This window comes from Lynx canadensis, chromosome E1 (genome assembly GCF_007474595.2).
Source record: "Lynx canadensis isolate LIC74 chromosome E1, mLynCan4.pri.v2, whole genome shotgun sequence".
NCBI classification, from domain to species: domain Eukaryota; kingdom Metazoa; phylum Chordata; class Mammalia; order Carnivora; family Felidae; genus Lynx; species Lynx canadensis.
Window position 1 is genome coordinate 9,689,234 of NC_044316.2, and position 20,816 is coordinate 9,710,049.

The 20,816-nt window shown below is 44.2% G+C and overlaps 1 protein-coding gene across 5 annotated transcripts in view; it reads right to left on the reverse strand.

Annotated features, from left to right (window-relative positions):
* Positions 1-20,816, reverse strand: part of SPECC1 (sperm antigen with calponin homology and coiled-coil domains 1) — a 285,266-nt gene that overhangs the window by 136,329 nt on the left and 128,121 nt on the right. Inside the window, exon 1 of one of the 5 annotated variants that reach the window (XM_030294996.1) lies at positions 17,192-17,316. The exons of the other annotated variants lie outside the window; for them this stretch is intronic. Coding sequence (XP_030150856.1) covers positions 17,192-17,231 — 40 coding nt within the window. The 5' untranslated portion in view covers positions 17,232-17,316. Of the gene's footprint in view, positions 1-17,191; positions 17,317-20,816 lie in introns of those variants that run through there. 5 annotated transcript variants of the gene reach the window in all.

Genomic DNA, 20,816 nt, shown 5'->3' on the forward strand with positions numbered 1-20,816 from the left:
CTTCTGACCAACCAGCTGCAAAGTGGGGGTTTCCGCTCCCCCTGCCTCAGGTTGGATAACTTGCTGTAACGACTCCTACGACTCAGAAGGCTGTTTACTTACTAGATCACCAGTTTATTGCAAAGGACACAACTCAGGAACGGCCAGATGCAAGATGCAGAGGGAAAGGCGTGGGGTGAGCATGGGGCTTGCCCGCCCTCTTCGGGTGTGCTACCTTCCCATAACCTTGGCGTGCTCAGCAGCCTGGAAGCTCTCCAAAACCCACTGTTTAGAATTTTTACTGCGGTGCCATTAGGTAGGCACGACTGATCAGTTCACTTGCCACTGGTGGTTAAACTCAATCTCCAAACCCCTCTTCCCTCCCCAGTGGTGGGGGGTGGGGCTGAAGGTTCCAGCCCTCTCATCACGTGGTTGGTTCCTCGGGCAACCAGCCCCATCCTCCAAGAGTCACCACAATTAGCATAAACTGGAGTGCGGTTGAAAGGGGCTTATTATGAATAACAAAAGATGCTCCTCTCAAAAATTCCAAGGGTTTTAGGAGCTCTGTGCCTGGAACCAGGGAGCAGATGTATATTTTTTTAATTCTACCACGAGGCCCCACTCACCCTCCACTCTGCAGGGCAAGCAGTGACCTGGCCTCCCCCCTAGCCACAGGCACAAAGCAGGTGCTCGTGGGGCGCTGGCTAGATGTCACGGGGAAACAGGCCCTGACGAGGGCGAGGGCGAGGGCGAGGGCGAGGGCGGCAGGAAGGAGTGGACGGGAGTGAGTCAGGCCTATCCGTGTGCAGGCAGAACCTGTGGTCAGCGGTGGAGCCAACTCCCTGAGAGTGAACTTTTTAAGGAAGAAACTAGTGAGTGAATGTTTTTGTTTTTTTGTTTTTTGGGTTGTTTTTGGCTTTCAGGCTATCACAATGTCCCTGTTGGGGCAGAACTCATAAAGGAAATGAAAGACTGCTAGAAAAAGCAAGGAAACAGATTCTCCCCTGAAGCCTTCCCACGGCTGATGGGAAGAAGGCACAAAGGTCTGACCACGTGGTCTCAATTTGGGATGACCCTGGAGGACCATCCTAGCTCCAGGCCCTGGGGACTGAGACAACGGTGATGGTCCTATCACATTTCACCTTCTCTCTCTGCCAGAACCTGTTTCCTTCACCCCCCAACCCTAGATATTATTTCCACGGGTGCCCTCCACAAACTTTCTACACGCAAATCTCTGTCTCAAGGTGGATTTCCCAGTAAGCAACCAAGACTATTTAGTTTTTACTATTTTAGTAATTAGATGTTATTTTTTTTTAATCAAAGGTCAAAGGTCAACAATTCAACTGCCTGGGGAGCCGGAGAGGTAAGTAAATGTCTGTGAAAGGCAGACCCCCTGAAAAATATTCTTACTCAAAGGCCCCATGAAAACATTCTTACTCAAAAAATTTTGAGACGCTGCAGAAGACCAATGAGGTTGGCCAATGTGTGTCCTCTGGACTGTCCATTTTACAAAGACATACGACATACTCAGTGTCACTTCGCACTCAGCTCTGTTCATTCACTGGTCAGACGTTTCTCATCCTTGGGTATAACCCTGACAATTACAGTCTGAATGGCCCGTGTGCTTACTATTTGATGAAATCAAATTACTCTCCTTGGTGAAACATTCCTCCACGTTAGATGGCTAAGCCACCGGGAGGCGACCTCACAATGTTTGTCATGGTATTAGGTAGGGGTGTTTATTGAAGGTCTACTGTGATCATTTGTGAGCCCGGATTAATTTTGCTAAATTTAGCTTTTCAAGCACTGCTCCTGGTACATACACAATTAGGCACGGCATTTTTTACAGGTAAAAGCGACCTCAGTGTTGTCAAGGATAATACAATCGCCTCAATATTACACAAATATTTTAAAAGTCTGAAGAGGCATTTTTTTGGGAATAATGGTCAAAGCTGACCATTTCACCTAAATATGAAATGAAACAGAAACCTTTAGGTCAGTTACCAGTCTGCATTCTTTTCATGCCAGGGCAAAGGCTAGACTTGTATTTTAGTTATTGTTTCCCTTTGTCTCACTGAGTATCTTATGCATCCTTATTTGGAAGTTTTCCTTTCTGGCCTGCAATTGGAAAAAAAAAAAAAATAGTACTCTGTAGAACTTCAAAATGCTTTCTAGTCTGGCCGCCATGTATGACGAAATCATACAGTTCTAAAAGGTGGAAGGGACATCGTAGATGGAGCTCAAGCCCTTTACGCACATGAAAACCCATCAAGGTCAAAAAAGAAGAGACGAGCCTGAACGTGTGCCTCTGAATCCCCTGTTTTGTCTAATACTCCCAGAAAAACAATCACCTAGAAAAAAATGGAATTTGTTTATTTCACGTAATCCACTTATAATCAAGCCTCACCAGACGTCTCTTGCGGTATCAGTCCCTTCAAGCTGACGGCACACGGCCTCAAATCTGAAACCCTCACATCGACTCTTACAGCCTTGAGTGGTAGAGGACATTAAAATTTCTCGAGGGGGCACAATCACATTAGTGAAGCTTCCCATACATCCTGGTCCGCAGCACGCGCCCACGTTCTGTCCTTCCTTGCTCCCCCCCGGACCTCACTCTCCCCTGCATTCCTCCGCTTCACCTCCCCTTCCCCTTGCACATCCCTCCTCTGCACCTCACCTTCTCCTGCACCTAGTGCCTCCTCTCTCACTTCCTCCCAGCCTGGCCCTGCGTGGGTCCCGAGGCTGAAAGAAGCCTAAATGTATCTGCTTCTCACAAACCCCTGGCTCAGCCTGACCAAGCCCTGGGGGCCAGTCAGCAAGCAGGGCAAACAAAGGATCCTGTCCAGCTTCGGAGAAAGGAAGCCTACCAGGTGCGGAAGGGTCTACCTGAGGAGGTGACATCAGGGCTGAAGAAGCCTGAAAGGATGAAAAGTAGGATGGAGGTAACATTTATCTTGCAAATGGCATTTTTGAAAATGACAATAATAGGCGTGCACTGACCCGCAACAGGTGTTAACTGGGACTTAGCCTGGACAAGGGGGACTTCTGGTCGACCTGCAGAGGAGTCCTTGGACCAGTTCTGTGAGAGGAGCATCCGGGCACAGGGCAAGGAGAAGGGGCGCAGGGTGGTTCCCAGGAGGCCCGTGCATCTCAGGGGAGGGCTGAGGCGAGGGGACGGCGTGTGCCCACGCCCGCATGTGCGAAAATACTTTATCTCACTAGGACGGCACTGTACAGCCGGAGATACTCGGCCCCCTGAGATGCTGTCCTCCACCAGCGGAACAGAAAGAGGTCTCCGGAGAAGCTAAAACTGTCTGTGCCCAGACTTCACACCTTTTTGTTGATCAGGGGAAGCCCTTCTGGTTTAGACACGGTTCTGGCTGCTTTAGTTACTGGTTTCCAGGCACACGGGGACTGAGGATGAGTGAGGGGAGTCCAGCATGCGGACATGGACGGACCAAAGCCATCAAGAGGCCCCCAGCACCATCCCGACCCCACCCCCGGAGTCCAGGCTGGTAACAGAACCGGTACCGTGACAGTAAAGGAAAAGCAGGATTGTCCACAATGCCTCAAGGACTATCTTGTATCTAAAGTGGTTAGCATAAGGCTCCGGATACGAGAATTTAGGACAAACAAGAGGACATTTTAACGTGCAGCTTCCACGAAAATGTAGCCACCGCTCCAATTACTGTTGTCTCCTTGATTTTCATTCCTTCTTCTTCTTTCTTAATCACCTACAACTACTGGTTTTGAAAACCCTCACCAGGGCATAAAGCACAAAAGCAGAATGCCACAGAAAGTTAGGATGTCAGGGAAGGTGTGAGGGGCACGTGGACACACAAACGCACGCCAGCAAACAACACCCACACACAAACGTAACCTGCAAAGAGAGACTGTCTCATCACGTCTCTGGTCCGGCCTGTAACTAACTGCACGTAACACGCGCAATGGAATGTACTCAGATTGAAGGAAGGGCAGAGCGGAAGAGACCAAAACGCAACTATAAACAGATAATTTTCAGAATAGTTCTAGGGTTTGAATGGACTCCTTGTTTATCTGTGAATAAATCAGAAGGTTAGACTGCTGATAATTTAACCTTCAAGATTTTTTTTTTTTTTTTAATTTGGCTGCTGGTAGAGAGAAAAGCAGGACCAATTAGAGGAAGAAACATGAATTCTCTGGCAGATAAAACAAAGGGGATTTTTCAACGGCTTGGGAGGCTGTTGGCACTGGTTCTTCATTGGATAGAGTTTCAGGTCAAAATGTATGACTTTACCTTTCCAGGTTTATCATAACCCCTAATCTGAACACTTATCCATAATTAGGTTCAATTTGGAACACGGAGCTGGAGAGGGGAGGAGCGTGAAGAAGCGAAGGGAAAAAAGACTAATTTTTCCAAAGTAACAGAGCAGAGGTTAAAAACAATGAAGGGGGCAGGTCACTGGAGAGAGGGTATCTACAAACAGGTGGGAATTGTGAAAAGCCACAGGGAGATACTGCCCGTGGCCTGTTGGGCCTCTGACAGGGGTGGCTCCCCGTGCCCAGCCCCAGGGGAGTCGCTGGCCCAGAATATCTGGGTTATCTTTGTAGTGGTGTGGAATGTGGAAAATCTCTTTCTGTGAAACAAGCTTTTCTGAAGTTCATACCAGTAAGTGATTTTTTTTTTTTTTTTTAAATCTCGGTTTTAAATATGTGGCCAACCACATCGATTTTAAAATATAAAGCCTACCTTCTCCTGAGAATTAAAAAATTTCCAGGAAATACAAGGGGCGGCTGCCATCAATTCATTAGAGCCGGGCTGTTCGCTAGGGCCTCTGGGGAGTGTTGGGGGCTGTGGAGATGAGATGAGGGGGGCAAGTAAGTGTTCTCGGGTAGTTCTCCCTCAGCTGGAGAACAAACCGTCCTGCGATGTCCACGTGAAGGCCGGGCACCAGAGGGCATCGAAGGCCAAGTCAGAAGTGGGCCGGCCGACTGGGGAAGTGGCATCTCCTGGCGCTGAGCAGCAGGGGTGAGGCCAGGCCAATGGGACGGGTCTGGTAGAAGGACAGTCCCAGGGGACTGCTTTGTCATGGGAGTGTGACATCTTCATGAGGAGACGCAGAAACCTTCAAAATGCTCGGCGCCTTCATGATGCTTCTAGGATACGACCACACAGGCTGGTCTCATCTGACTGGAGCCATATCAAAATTTTTTAAAAATTTAAAACAGAGTTCAACTGGCTAGAAAGCTCATACCTAAAGCACATCTGGGTGACAAGCTCAACAAAGAAAACCCCAGTCTCCCCCACCCACAAAATACCTGACTTAGAAAGTTTAAGTCTAAAAAAATCATAGGGATACCTGGCTGGCCCAGTCAGTGGGGCACAAGACTCCTTATCTCAGGGTCGTGAGTACGAGCCCCATGGTGGCATAGAACTTACTGAAAAAAGAGTCTAAAAACATAAAATCATAGGATATTAAAGTTATCAGAAACTTCAGAGCTAACCTTGCACACACACCCTTTTACCCATATAAGGCAACAAGGAACCAATAAAAACTTACAATAATTCGTCTTTCATGTTAAAAAAAAAAAAACAAAAGAAAACCAAAAGGGGTATTAAGGAAAATGTGACCTAAAATGGGATTATAAGAGGAAAATTTTTTTTAAGTTTATTTATTTATTTTCAGAGAGAGAGCGAGCTCAAGTGCAAGTGGGAGAGGGGTAAAAGGGTGGGGGGGGGGGGAGAGTGAGAGAAAGAGAGAGAGCAGGAAAACAGATTCAGGGCTCGAACTCACAAACTGTGAAATCATGACCTGAGCTGAAATCAAGAGTCAGACGCTTAACCAACTGAGCCACCCAGACTCCCCAGGGAAAAAAATTTTAAATCCGTGAAATCATTATGTCTAACAAGAAAAATCATAACATCAAGATGAATGGCAAAAAGGTATGTTACAAAATTCAGCAACGATTTCTGATCTTCTGAAGGACAGTATCTCCAATTAACAGAGGACATCTGTGCCATCATCACTAGGATCTAACTCTCTAAGAGTTTACTGTTTACTACAGAGGTCTTATACATTCCTTATTTCTCCCCCAGATTCTATACACATTTCTTATAGTGTGAATGTGACCTTCTAATAAACCACTGTTTCTGGTTATTATTAGCATAAAGCTACTGTTATAAACACACATACCTACATACACACATACTGCATGTATATGCATATTCATACATATATGATATATTGCATATATATAATATAAAATATACACAACAAAATTTTATATATAGAATATAAAATATATATAACAAAATTATATAAATACATATGTTTGCATTTCCTAGCTATTTACTGAATTCTCATTCATTCTAATAGTTTTTCAGTTAATCTTCCTGGCTATTCTAGCAAGAAAATTATAGGACCTACAAATAATGCTACTTTTGTCTCATTTTCAATAAATATTATTTTTAAACATCTTACTGCTTTGGCTAGTCTATCTGAAAACAATGTCCTGTATGGGCACCGCTGTTATTTTCCTGACCTTTACAGGAATGTTTTTAGTTTCCTGTTAAGCATGGTGTGTGCAGCTTTCAGACCATTTTATTTATTATCTTAAGAAAGGATCCATTCATTCCTATTAAATGTTTCTAAGGTATATGTTAAATTTTATTAAATGTATTACTGATATACAGATGAAAATTTTTTTCTTTAAATTCACTGTTGGCATAAATTCATAGAATAATATTATTGCATTCTTGGAATGAACCAGTTTTACAGTGGCATAACAGTTTTTAAATATATGGTTGGATTAAACTTGGCTTATATTTCGATTAGGACTTGTATATCAACATCAGTAAGAAGGTACTCTGGCTTTCTTTGTTAGCGCTATCTTTGAAACGTTTTGGCTTCACAGTATTAGTATTACTTTTGTGAAAATAAATTGGAATGTTTTCCATCTTTTACATACTTCAGAATATTTTCCAAGTTTCTATTATTTGAGTATTACCGTCACAATTCTATTTGTACTTACTTGTCTGATTATATAATTTTTTTTGCACGAACTTAACATTGACTTTTTCTTTTAGCCCAACTTCATCCTAAGCAGCATAGATTTGATGTACTAGTTATAATTTTTCTGACACATTTTAAATTAATTATTAAAATAAGAAACAGTCATCTGTATATATTTCAAATCGTTACCTGTACCCTCTATAACATGGTAATCTTTGGGAAACAAGGCGCTAGATGACTTTAAATATCACGGAAATTATATTTTTCTTGTATTTAAAGAACTTTACCTATTAAATCATCTGGGTTCAGGGATATTTTTGGAGCTTTTAAGTTACTTTGTGATGTCTTCCAAAATTACTCTTCTGTCCAACTGTTTCGTTTCTTCAGGAACTGATTTTATAGTTTCATTTTCAAGTTCATCAAAATTTTATATTTTTATTCTATTTTTTTAAACCACGTCTTTGAATACGTGCATTCTTAAATGCAAGTCTGGGATATTTCTGTTCTCTTCTTTTTCTTAGTCTAACTACGGTTAGACATTGTTTTTTGTTTTCTCTACTTCATTGTTTTAACAAAAAACATACTCTTACATTTTTAACTGAAGGTGTTCTTTTTCTTTTTTGTTCATTCATATATCCATTCATTCAACAAATATTTACCATGTGCCAAGCATGTATCAGGCAGTGTACTAGGTGGTAAGAGGGTGGGTAAGAGGAGGGTGAGACATGGGGTACCTGGGTGGCTCAGGCGGTTAAGTGTCCAACTCTTGATTTTGGCTCCGGTCATGATCTCAGAATTCGTGAGTTTAAGCCCTGCATCGGGCTCTGCGCGGACCGTGTAGAGCCTGCTTGGGATTCTGTCTCCTCTCTCTGCCCCTCCCGCACTTGCTCTCTGTATCTTTCTCAAAAATAAATAAAAATTTAAAACTCAAAAGAAAAAAGAAAAAAAAAGAGGAGGATGAAACAGCCACAGTTATAATCTGCTTCATTAATTTCTGCCTTTTCAAAAAACACCTTCCTGTTTTCCCAGATTTATTTTCTTGTTTATTTCCTAATTTTCTGAGTATAGTAATTAACTTATTTTCATTGTTTCTTTTCAGACATCAAAAAATTTCAGAGGAACGAACTTGCTTATTTGCAACTTGATGAAGCACTCTATAATCATTTTTTAATAAATTGTTGTTCTCAGTTCTTTCTTGGGTCAAACTTTACCAAATGGATTAAGTTTTTTAAATTTCAACTTTTATTATCTACAGTTTTACTGCATTATGATATAAGAGAGTGACCATAAAATTTCCCTTAAGAGACTGTAATGAGGCTTTCTTTCTGGAACAGGACAGATCAATGTTTTAACCATTCCATGAACAGTTTAGAAAAACTGTGTAAGACATATTGTTGAATTCTCTCATTTTTACTTGTGAGTCTATTTTAATGCATTTCTAATAGGTTCTGCAGGAGTCACTCTTCCAAGGTTTGCTGGTTAATGTGCTGGAGTTTGTGAATGCTACTTTTTCTTCTTCAACACAGAAGGTCCTGTCTGATTTAAGGTACCCTGTGGTGCCTGTGGAGGGTAGGGGAGGAAAGTCTGTCACTGATACTATTGTTTCAGTAGAATGACTCTGTAAGTCAGACAAAGCCATAGAGATAGGCACAATTAAAGCCACAGAGATAGGCACAATTAAATGACATTTTGTATTACTATCAAGAAAGATACTGGCCTTAAGAGACAGAAAGTGTAAGAAAAGCAGGTAGTGTTCTATCAAGTCACAAGTCTTTGGAGTCAGAGGGGAAATATTTATATCTAAATGCCAAAGAAGTACAAACTCTAATTAAGTGATGTGGCCATTTGAACGGAGGTCTAAGGCTCCCAATTAGGAGCTGTTAAGAATTAAGGAAAATATAACTTAAATCTAAGTTTGTTTGTCACAATGGGCATTATGACCACCTCCTTCCTCAAGTTTTGAAATCACTGTGCAGAGAGATTACAAAGATCTTGAACCTAGAATTCTACACCCAGAAAAACTATCAGTAAAGACAAGGTAAAACAACAGATCCTCACATAAAGGTTGAGAAAACCTATCATGCGTAGACTATCTTTGTACATGCTCAAACCAAATATGCTCCCACCACAGCAAAAGGAGCTCCAGTGGGTATTTGGAGTCCAGAGTAACAATCCTGTCCTTGTCCCTGCTAGAGGCCTCTGTTGCTTAAAAGCCTCACCTGGGATGAAATTCCTGTATTATTTATAAAAAAATACTTACATTAACTTTTTTTTTTAATTTTTTTTTAATGTTTATTTATTTTTGAGACAGAGAGAGACAAAGCATGAATGGGGGAGGGCAGAGAGAGAGGGAGACACAGAATCGGAAGCAGGCTCCAGGCTCTGAGCCACCAGACCAGAGCCCGATGCGGGGCTCGAACTCACGGACCGCGAGATCGTGACCTGAGCCGAAGTCAGACGCTCAACCGAATGAGCCACCCAGGCGCCCCCTAAACTAACTTTTTAATCCTAAAATGATTTAGAATTAAGTAGAGAAGTATTTAAAACAATTAAATGAGGGGCGCCTGGTTGGCTCAGTAGGTGAAGCATGTGCCTCTTGATCTCAGGGGTCGTGAGTTCAAGCCCCTCGTTGGAGATGGAGCCTACTTAAAAAAATAAAATAAAATAAGAATTAAATGAGTAGTAATCATGTAATTACGTATGTGTGTAAGCAGTATTATGTACTAAGAAATACTTGCAGTTTGGGATTCTATTTTTAACATTTAGGGGAATTAGACGTATAAAGAGTTCAAATCAGCCCTTGATTCCAATCTAAAATGTGTAATTGAGCAATTAATTTGTAATTTTAATTTGAAGTGTGCATCTTACATATACACACACACATAGAGAGAATGTGTGTTCTGAGACATATAAGAGGAGTTAAGAATCTCTGTTTATAAATGTAACTATTAAGTATATAAGACTTTAAAAAACTGGACTGGTTTATCAGACCTAACAGGAACCTAAATATATGCAGCATGTATATTTTGCTTTCTGTCTTAATCTGGAAGGGGGGTCTTTTTTTTTAACAGAGATTTTAACCCATTCACATTTATTACAGTAATAGACATTTTTTATCTTATCTGTTTTTTCTATGTATTATCACTGCTCTTTGATATATACATCATTTTTAATCCTAAAAGAGCACATTTTCCAAAGTATGTCTCTCAGAACACTAGTTCCACTCTGAAATCCTTCCATGGTACAAAATACATCTGAGAAAAATTCTTATTCTGAGAATATTCTCTTCTTAGTGAATATTGTAAAAACTCTGATGAGTCCTTGAAATTTAATGCCAACAGAAGCCATTAATTCACTTGACTCAAGCCTTCCGACCAACACCACTCCCCTCCCCCAAGCCCCAAACTTCGATGAATAAGATCAAGCAGACAACAAAAAATATTTTGGAAAGAGAGAATGGAATTTTAAAAGCCAACAGGAAAACTGTAAGAAAAAGGTGAATATAGAGAGTGACAGAATATATGGAGGACCACAGGAAATACTCCAGCCAAAGCAAAGGAATGCAAAAACAGAGAAGGATCAGCGAAGTAGTGGGCTAACCCAAGAGTGAGACAGGACCAGGGGGAACCAGGTCCAAACTAAAACATGCTTCTTGGACACTTTCTATGTGTGAGGCTGTTCTAACACTTCACCGGTTTTAACAACAACCTTATGAGGTACGTTATATTAGTAACTCCTTTTCTAGATGATAAAACTGAGGCTCAGAAAGCCTAAATCACTTGTCTAAAGTCTCAGAGCTGGAAGTGACAAAACTGGGATTTGCACAGTCTGGCTCCAGAGCCCAAAGTCTTAACCACCCTGCTTTTCGTCTTCAAAAAGAAAATAAATTCTCCATAATAATGGAAGTAAAAGTGAGAAGCTCCAAAACAGGATAAAAGCATGTTAAGATCATTTTAAAAGTAAATAATTATAATACCTGCACTACCTCCCTTCCAATCTTACTCCTTGCTTTTCTTTTAAAGTAATGTCTTCTGCCACAGGTCACAAGGTAAGCAATGTAAGATTACATTTCCTTCTAAGTCTAAATGCACTCCCTGGTTGTCCAGTAAATAATACATATGCGATCCTAATATGTTAAATACTGATTAGTTTTCAACTTTCAATCTACAGACAATGCACAGAAGATTTAATTATACTAATTATGGAACAGAACATTCTAGCCACATGAAAGGTTGAGAGGCAGACCAGGATAGGGTGTGAAGGATAAAATGGAAAAGACAGTTGAAATTTGAGGATGTTATATCCTCATTTACCTAGCCAAGGACACTGTTTAAAGTTGGTCAGTGAAGAAATGCAGGTGGAAGGAAGGAAGGAAGGAAGGAAGGAAGGAAGGAAGGAAGGAAGGAAGGAAGATGGTAAACAATAGAATTCCTTAGAATTCTAATTTTTTTTTTAGTTTATTTATTTTTTGAGAGAGAGAGGGCAAACAGAAGAGGGGCAGAGAGAAAGGGAGAGAGAGAATCCCAAGCAGGTTCCGTACTGTCAGTGCAGAGGCTGATGCGACCATGACCTAAGCTGAAATCAAGAGTTGGATGTTTAACCGACTGAGCCACCCAGGTGCCCCAATTTCCCTAGAATTCTAAAGTGAAATACAGTAAAAGACTATATACCCACAACTATATTCCCCCATTGGCATTTTACCATACTGACAAGAACATCAGAAAATTTATGTATGACTTGCAGAAATGGGGGGGGGAGGGAGTAGAGGCATATACTAGTAAAAATGCACTAATTCCTAAAGTTTCACAGTAAAGGTTAGTATATAGCCTTGAAAGCTACTAAGTCAAGAAATAGTACAGGCATAAGAGGCATAGCGTATTATGTAGAATGATGGAGGTAACCATCATTTCTTTGAAATGCCCCCCAAAATAAGATAGGATGACAGATGGAAGGATGAATAGATGGATATATATATAAAGCAAATGTAGCAAAATGTTAACTGCAGATCTAGACGGTGGATATATGGGTGCTTACAGGTCTTTCATTTTTCTGATTAGATTTTTCTTAATACTGACACAAATGCGGTTAGGAGTGGATACCATGTCTGGAAAGAGATTGCCAGTATTCACCAATATTGCTGCTGTCTGTCCCCTGCCTGGCATCCACAAAGATGTTTTCCAGTCCCGCAGCATCCAGGTGGGGCCGTGTGACTGAAACTGGCCAGTAGAGCCTGGGTGGAAATGATGTGCGTCACTTCCAGGCCCGGCCCGTAGAATCTCCTGCGGTATCCTCCATGAATCTTCCCCTGAATGCTGGTACATCCAGTGCAACCCAGCAGCCAGGCGCTAAGAATGAACGTTCACAGGCTTGAGTCTCTAACAAACGTCTAACTGCCCAGACTGCCCCCGACTCACACCGGACTGTGATGTAAGCGAGAAACCAACTTTTAGAGTCTTCAGTGGCTATTTTGGGATTTGTCTTTAACCAGTTAGCATTCACTGTAACTAATACAAAGTAGGACCTAAGCGGGTAGAAGTTTCGCTTTCGTTTCACATCATTTGCATTTATTTAAATACATAAATGCAGGGGCACCTGGCTGGCTCAGTAGGAAGAGCATGCGACTCTTGATCTCAGGGTTGTGAGTTTGAGCCCCAAATTCGGTGTAGAGATTACTGAAAAAATTAAATAAACTAAAAAAATAAAATAAAATAAAAAATAAGTACATACATGCAAATTTAAGGTAAACAGCAAGCAAAAATCAGCTAGTAGTGAAACCGGGGAAAGCCTACTAAACTCACCTTTGACTAAGGCCTTCTTTAGCATTATCAGGCATCTTTGTGTGAATACAAAAAGGCAAAACTGCAAAATGGCACCCCTATCTCTGGACTGATACAACCCCACCCGGGCCCTCTCATCCCTTTATATCCAGGTGCCTTTGAACAGTGCACAACCAACACAACCATACCCAGTAGCCCTGTCTACAATGCAGGTCTGACAACCTGGTTGGAAACTGAAAGACTGCTAACATCTAGAACTTCTAGTTCTAGGGAACTTCTAGGAAGTAAGAGTAATCAACAGGTTCTCATTCTAGCTGCCCTCATTCATGGATATGTTCATGTCTCTTACTTGATCCATTTCTCCTGCCCATCCTGTAATACAATACCACAATGAAGCCACAATGACCCAACTCAAAGGATCACAGACACCACAAAAGAGGAATCCTGCTGCTACCATGGCCAATTCCAGGGCTAGAAAAGGTGTGCCCCGGAGACGACAAGGTGCTTCCAACTGGAAGAGAGAAGACATGGGGGTTAATTCCAGCCCTTTCAAGCCTAGGGTCTAAGATGGGGATCTAAGATGGAAATTTTACATCATTTACTCTTTAAATAGACCCTCCCTGCCCAAGCAACTGAGGTTCCTGTGGAAGGCAGCCATGAGATGCGCCACCTGGATCTCTATTCAAGAAAGAACTTGGCGTTCAGCTACAAGAACTGCAGTTAGCTGACACCTCCAGCTGTTAGTGCCACCAGGGTCCCAGGATTCAACCTGGCTTTTGAGCTGAAGGTGCCTTCTTCCCAGGCAGCCTCCAGCAGTGACTGACCACAGCAAGAACACTAGGGATTGGCCATTTCTGCCCAATCGAGCTCCCTCAATCAGTTGGCCAGGGCCTCGCCACAGCTGCAGAGCTATCTGAGGCTCTCCTGGCCCAAACCTGCCACCCCCTCCTTTCCTTTCATACGCGCTGGATCTGCATCATGGCCTAAAACTCTCCCAGCCCAGTTCTGGCTTCCCACGCCTTTTGTGTTTGTCAGGTCTCTCATAAACTTCTTTCATTCCTAATTCTATTTAACGATATTTTTTAAAGTGATCTCTACACCCAACGTGGGGCTTGAACTCATGATCCCAAGATCAAGAGCCTCGTACTCCATGGACTGAGCCAGCCAGGCGCCCCCCCCCCCCCCCCCCCCCCCCCGCCACCCCCTTTTTAAAAGTCTGCATCTCAAAGGACAAAAGTGACACAATACAAGAACTATGTAAAAATCACACTTGGGTGTCGCTCTTCCCTTGTCCAGCCTTCCTGTTTCCCCCCCTTACCTCTACCACTCATCTCTGGGCCCCTTGTTGTGACGACCCACTGAAGCACTTGTTCTGGTTCTAGTCCAATATACCACAACTGACACTGGGAGGCCCCCATCGCATCCTTGCCCTCAGGGTAAAGCAGAATGAAGACAGATTAATCTTTGACAAAACTCTGATTTCAAAAGTTTTTTGATGCATTCTACAGCATTTCATCATTGTATTAAGAGACCAGTTAAAATTGGGGTGCCCAGGGGCGCCTGAGTGGCGCAGTCGGTTAAGCGTCCGACTTCAGCCAGGTCACGATCTCGCGGTCCGTGAGTTCGAGCCCCGCGTCGGGCTCTGGGCTGACAGCTCAGAGCCTGGAGCCTGTTTCCGATTCTGTGTCTCCCTCTCTCTCTGCCCCTCCCCCATTCATGCTCTCTCTGTCCCAAAAATAAATAAAAAACGTGGAAAAAAAAATTAAAAAAAAAATAAAATAAAATTGGGGCGACTGGGTCGCTCAGTTAGTTGAGCATCTGACCCTTGATTTTGGCTCAGGTCATGATCTCATGGTTCATGAGGTCGAGCCCCGCATGGGGCGCTGCGCTAACCGTGCAGAGCCTACTTGGGATTCTCTCTCTCCCTGTCTCTTTGCCCTTCCCCCACTCAAGTGCATGCGTACATTCTCTCTCTCTCTCTCTCTCTCTCTCTCTCAAAAAGAAATAAATAAACTTTAAAAAAAGGGATTAAGAAAAGAGACCAACTAAAATTATATTCATACTTTCAGGTCACCCTAGTCCCTAAAATTTCCTAATTGGTGATCTTTATTTGCAGCAAATCAGATTGAGTTCCCATTCTGAGATTATAGTCATTCTTGCAAAATGCAATAAAATAAGTCACTGGCATAAAAGCGGTCTTTTCATCTCCTGTCCATTAGAATGCTTTACAAAGCAAAGCCACTTAGAAACTGGAACCCAAATAACTCTTTTTTTAAAGGTTTTTTAAAGTCTATTTTTATTTATTTCGAGAGAGAGATTAAGAGCAAGCAGGGGAGGGGCAGAGAGAGGGAGATAGAATCCCAAGCAGGCTCCACACTGCCGGCACAGAGCCCCATGTAGGGCTCAAACTCACAAACCATGAGATCATGACCTGAGCCAAAGCCAAGAGTCAGACGCTTAATCAACTGAGCCACCCAGGCACCCCTAAGGTTTTATTTTTTTATTATTAAATTTATTTTTGATGTTTATTTATTTTTGAGAGAGACAGAGTGCGAGTAGCGGAAGGCAGAGAGAGGGACACAGAATCCAAAGCAGGCTCCACACCCCACACTGTCAGCACAGAGCCTGATGCAGGGATCGAACCCACAGACCGTGAGATCATGACCTGAGCTGAAGTCTGACGCTAAACTGACTGAGCTACCCAGGCATCCTGATTTTATTTTTAAGTAATCTCCACACCCAACGTGAGGCTCCAACTCACGACTCTAAGGTCAAGAGTCACATGCTTCATCAACTGAGCCAGCCAGGCGCCCTGGAACCTAAAGAACTCTAACAAGGTGGGGTGGCAGGGCGGGGGGTGGGGGTGGGGGTGTCTCTTTGCAATTTGACACAAAGGAAATGAGTTTTTACAATACCTGGGCAGCTGTGTACCAGGGAGAGGTGTTTTTAAAGTGTTACATATCTTTGACCTAACAGTTTATCATAGGGCTCTTTACCACAAAGGCATTATTTTGCAAATATTGGTTATTCTGCCCAAAGAAGTTTGGATACAGGCCGTGAACTTTAGAGAGTTGCCCCTATGTAATCTACACAGTAACCCCATCTCTGATGTTTTTCTACACACTATTCCCGTGTGGCAAAGTTTTCCATCCTGGTTGTTGTACCAGTCCAGTGAACCACAACTGCCGAGGAGGCACCCCACCTAGAGGCACCCCTCCTGGGCCCAGTCCCAAGGATACGGCCTGAGTCCCCTTGGCCTCCCTGTCAAGACAGACAGCTAAGGCACTGGGCGGTAAGCGAAGAGTGATGAATGGACCGAGGCTACGAAGATCGAGGGTTTAATTACAACCCTGCTCCCGATCCCAGGGCTGTCACTTAACACAAGTCACTGCACCTCTCAAAGCCTCAATTTCCTCATTCAAATCCCAATTAAAAAATTACACCCTTGAGAACATTTTTAAGAGTTCTGACTCTGTCTTGGGAACACATACCCGCTGCCTGCCATTCCAGGATTCCAGCATTAAGTGGACCATCTCTCCCCAATCAGGCAAGATGTAATTTTTGAGGCTAAATTAAATTCCACTTCCTTCATGTGACAGTATGGAAATGTTCTGGCTTTGTTTTTAAATGCAACCCCGTGGTTGCAGCATCTAAATCTGTGCCGGAGGCCAGGATGATGAACCAGAAGATGACAACTAGAGCCCAGCTGACTCTCCAACCAGGCTCGCTTAATTTCTGAGGAAATAAAAATTTGATAAGCCGCTGAAGTTTCTGGTATCCCAGAATAAGCACAGACTATTTTGGGTAAGAAACAGTCACAATCAAGCCCTTGGTCTGAGTATGAGTAACAGATCTGCTGACGGGCTGCCACCTTCCACGGGACTCCAGAAAGTGTGTGATACGCAAATGATGCACCGCAAAATGGACAATGAACCAGAAAACACTGCCAAGTCACACTTTTCGTTGCAAATGCCCAGAAAGTCTGCAGGAACTGCCTCCACCCACCGTATTCGAGACCCTGGCTGGGCGGCAGACAGGAGGGGCAAGTCAGACTCCACTACGAAATCTGGGCAGAACCCTCCCCCATCCCACCCCCAACCCCCCACCCCCGCCCGGACCCCTCTCTCCACCCGCCTGGCCTGCGTGCGCCGGGCCACGGAGACCGGCTCCCTCCCGCCCCACTCGCCGCGTCCGGGCAGACCCAGAGCTTCCAGGTACGTGTTTATGGTGAGTGGCATTTCCTTGTCGCGGAACAGGCACAGGTAATTTCACAACCCCACTAGCGCATTCCAAAGGCAAGAATCACATCCCGGGAACTTCACCTTTCCACTCGCCCCTTGAGCGCCCGCGGGCAGCGCGGCGGCCGCTGGCCCGAAAGGCGGGTGGGGGAAGGGCGCCGGGCCGGGGAGGGGGCGCGGCGCGACCCCCGCAAACAGCACAGACCTGGTTCGGGATCCTCGGGCCGACCCGAGTGGTTGCCCATGCTCGGCCGACTCGGGCAACGGCCGGCTGGCCGGCCTCGGACACGGTGTCCGCCGTGCTGCAGCTCGCGCCGGCTCCGGCGGGCGAGGCAGCTGCGTCCGGCGGGTCCGCTCCAGTCAAAGAAAGGGCCGGGCGCCTTCCAGTTCCCGGCGGCCGCCGGCGGAGCCGCTCCTTGCCCGCGCGGGCGGGCCCCGCCCACCTTATCTGCATAGTGCCCGCCCGGCGAGGCCCGCCCACCTCATCTGCATAGTGCCCGCCCGTCTCGTCTGCATATCGCTCTAGAGCATCCAAAGGGTCCCTCCCAGGCGTGGGAGGGCCGCACCGGCAGACCGATTCGGGCCTCTAGGGGCCGACGCTGAGAACTGCAGCTGGACAAGGTAGGCTGGAAAAACCCCACTGCGGGGAGGCTGAAGCCAAGTGCCGCAAGAAAGGCAAAATCCTGCGCGTGAGAAATTCGATCGCGTGTCGGGACAGGAACAACCTAGGGTTGGCACAGTACAGGCGCTTAGTGATTTCCTGGGTAAACGAAAGAATGGACGCACAAGCAACTCTTGCGGAGGGCGTGAAGAAAAATAACCCTTTAACAAGGACTCGTCCGTTATTCAAGATGGTAAATACTATCGCAAATAATAAAAATGCATACTAATCCTTAGTGGTAACCTTTTTTGCTGCTATCAGAAATGACTAACTTCTGGAAATTACCCTGGACAACTTTCATAGTTAATCTGACAGTGAAAAAAACTTAGAAATAACTAAATCTTGCTGTGAAACATATTTAGGACTAATAAAAAGATGAATGGAATGACTGGTTGTTTGCTGCATTACTTGACCGCTATGGCCCAATCCCAGTTCTTATCTTACTTATCAACATGTTAGGTCACCACTGATCACTCTTGACCCCTCAAAACAGGAGGAGGAGTTCAGACACCAGGACCCCACACCCTCCTGGTTTTCTGCCCACCTCTCTGCTCCTCCTCCCAATCCCCTTTGTTGGCTTCTCCCCATCTCCTTGATCTCTAGCACCTGGAGGCTCGTCGCCCCTATCCACTCTAACTTGGCCAGTGTCACCAACTTGTGGCTATTTATTTTTTAATGTTTGTTTATTTTATTTTGAGAGAGAGAGTGGGGGGGGGCATAGAGAGAGGGAGAGAAAGAATCCCAAGCAGGCTCCACCCCATCAGTGCAGAGCCCAAGGTGGGGCTTGATTTCACCAACCTCCAGATAGTGACCTAAACCAAAGTCCAGAGTCTAATGCTTAATGGACACAGTCATCCAGGTGACCCCCCAAACTTGTGGCTTTAAAATACCACCTATATATATCTTCAGCCTGGTACTCTCTTCTGTATTCCAGACTCATTTCACCAACTACCTTCTTGACACCTCCACTTAGGTGTCTTAAGAAGCATCTCCAGTTTAACTGGAAAAAACCCAAATTCTTGATTTTCTTTCATAGATGTCTCATACAGTCTTCTCCACCTCCATAAATGGAATATGTCAGAATACATGTCATAAATGCCACCACGTCTCAGCACTTCTCACCACTTTCACTGCTACCATCTGGTCCAAGCCATTGCCCATCCTACCAGGATGATTCCAACTGCTTCCTACCCAGGCTCCCATCTTCTGCCCCCAGCCTCTTTATAGTCTAGCATGGTGCTCCCAAAACTTAGTTCAGTCTAATCATATCCCACCTCCACTTACAGTGATCCAATAGCTTGCTGTCTCACTTGGAGGAAAAGTCAACACCCTTACCCTGACCTCCACCGAATAATTTTCCCCTCCTTCCATTCGTGGACTCACCTTCCCCCTCTCACACTGCTTTTACTACAGCAAGCTCCTCCTCACTGTTGCTCAACTAAGCCAATCATACTCCCACCCCAGGGCCTTTGCAGTTGTTGCTCCCTCTGCCCAGATTCCTCTTCCCCCACCTTCCTACATTATTATAGACCACATGGTCCACTCTCTCTCACTCCCTAAGTCTCTGGTCAAATGTCATTCTATTAAGAGGGGCTTCTCTTGTCACATTAAATAGTAAGCCAGGCCCTCAGTGCACACGCTTCCCTGCTTTGTTAGCCTCCGTGACGTATATCACCATTCAGTATACTATATATTTTCTTGTCTACTGGCTTATTTTCTCCCCACTGGACTTCATAAAAACAGGTAATAAATGAATGACTTTACAGCCTGTACCATAAACCAATCAGCTCCTACACCTTACTTCCTTTTAATAGTACTGCCATGAGTCGATTTCGCCAACAAAACTGTTTGTCAAAGACAGATGCCATAGTTCTATTTCTGTAACCTACACAACGTAGTACAACACTGAGCACACAGAAACAAAAGTATTAAGGAAAAATCACATAGCATGATTTTCGAGCAGAAATGTGTACGAAATCAAGTTCAATCTCCGCCACCCCACTTTGTTAAAGCTGAAGAATAATCCCAGAAAAGATGGTTGACTTCCCAAAATATTTATGAAATGACAGACAAAGGCTGCAATTGTGAACACTGGAACAGTGACATAACTTCAATTTACAGAACAGTTACATCCTTATCCAGAGAGTTTTGAAAACTGATGAGTCATTTTATTAACCCCATAAAATGGAAAGGACTTAACCTGTGCCTTTTTATGACAACTAAATGAGACACCAACCCAACATACCTTCTGGACTCCTATGGCTCTCTTTTAAAGTCTAAAATATCTAGTCAGCTCCTGTATGTATTTTCTCTCCTTAACTGTTTTCAAATCTTGCCTCTCTCTTGTCTTTGCTGGCATTGGTCGAACCCAGGCCTTTAACATCATACAAGGATGAATTCGCATTAGCTTCCAGCTCACTTCTAGGTCTGCTACTGCTCAAATTCCTTCGTCACAAACCTACCAGAAATGCAAATCTGACCATAGCACACCTCTGGGTTTTTTTTTAATTTATTGATTCATTTATTTATTTATCTATTTAGAGAGCGCATGGGCGGGGGAGGGGCAGAGAGAGGGAAAGAGAGAGGATTCCAAGCAGGCCCCGTACCATCAGTGCAGAGCCTGATGTGGGGCTCGATCTCTCATACCGTGAGATCGTGACCTGAACCGAAACCAATTCAGATGCTTAACCGACTAAGCCACCCAGGCGCCCCAGCACGCCTCTGTTTAAAAGCTCCCCACAGCACCCCTCTACCTTTAACATAAAGGCCCCAGTTCTTCAGCACAGTATACGAAGACCCTTCATAACCTTGCACCCCACCTCCACCCTCGTTATCTTAGCCTCATCTTTCAAAAGTACCTCCTTTTACTTTATATTCCGGCAACGAGATGCCCGTTGTGGTGCCTTGAACACACCCTGTTATTTCAGGCCTCTGTGCTTTGATGTCTACTATGTTCCCTCTGATCTGATACTCTTCTATAAGCTGGCTGCCTGGCAAGTGCCTATTCATCTTTTAAATTTTTGCTCAGGCTAAAATCACTTCTTCCGGTGAGCCTGCCCATCTCGGCCAGAGTTAAATACTCTCTCCCTCATGAAACTTCTGCACCTTGTAAATGTTTGTCTTTTCCCAAAAACCACCTTATTTCAACCATTCGCCTTTTTTTTTTAAT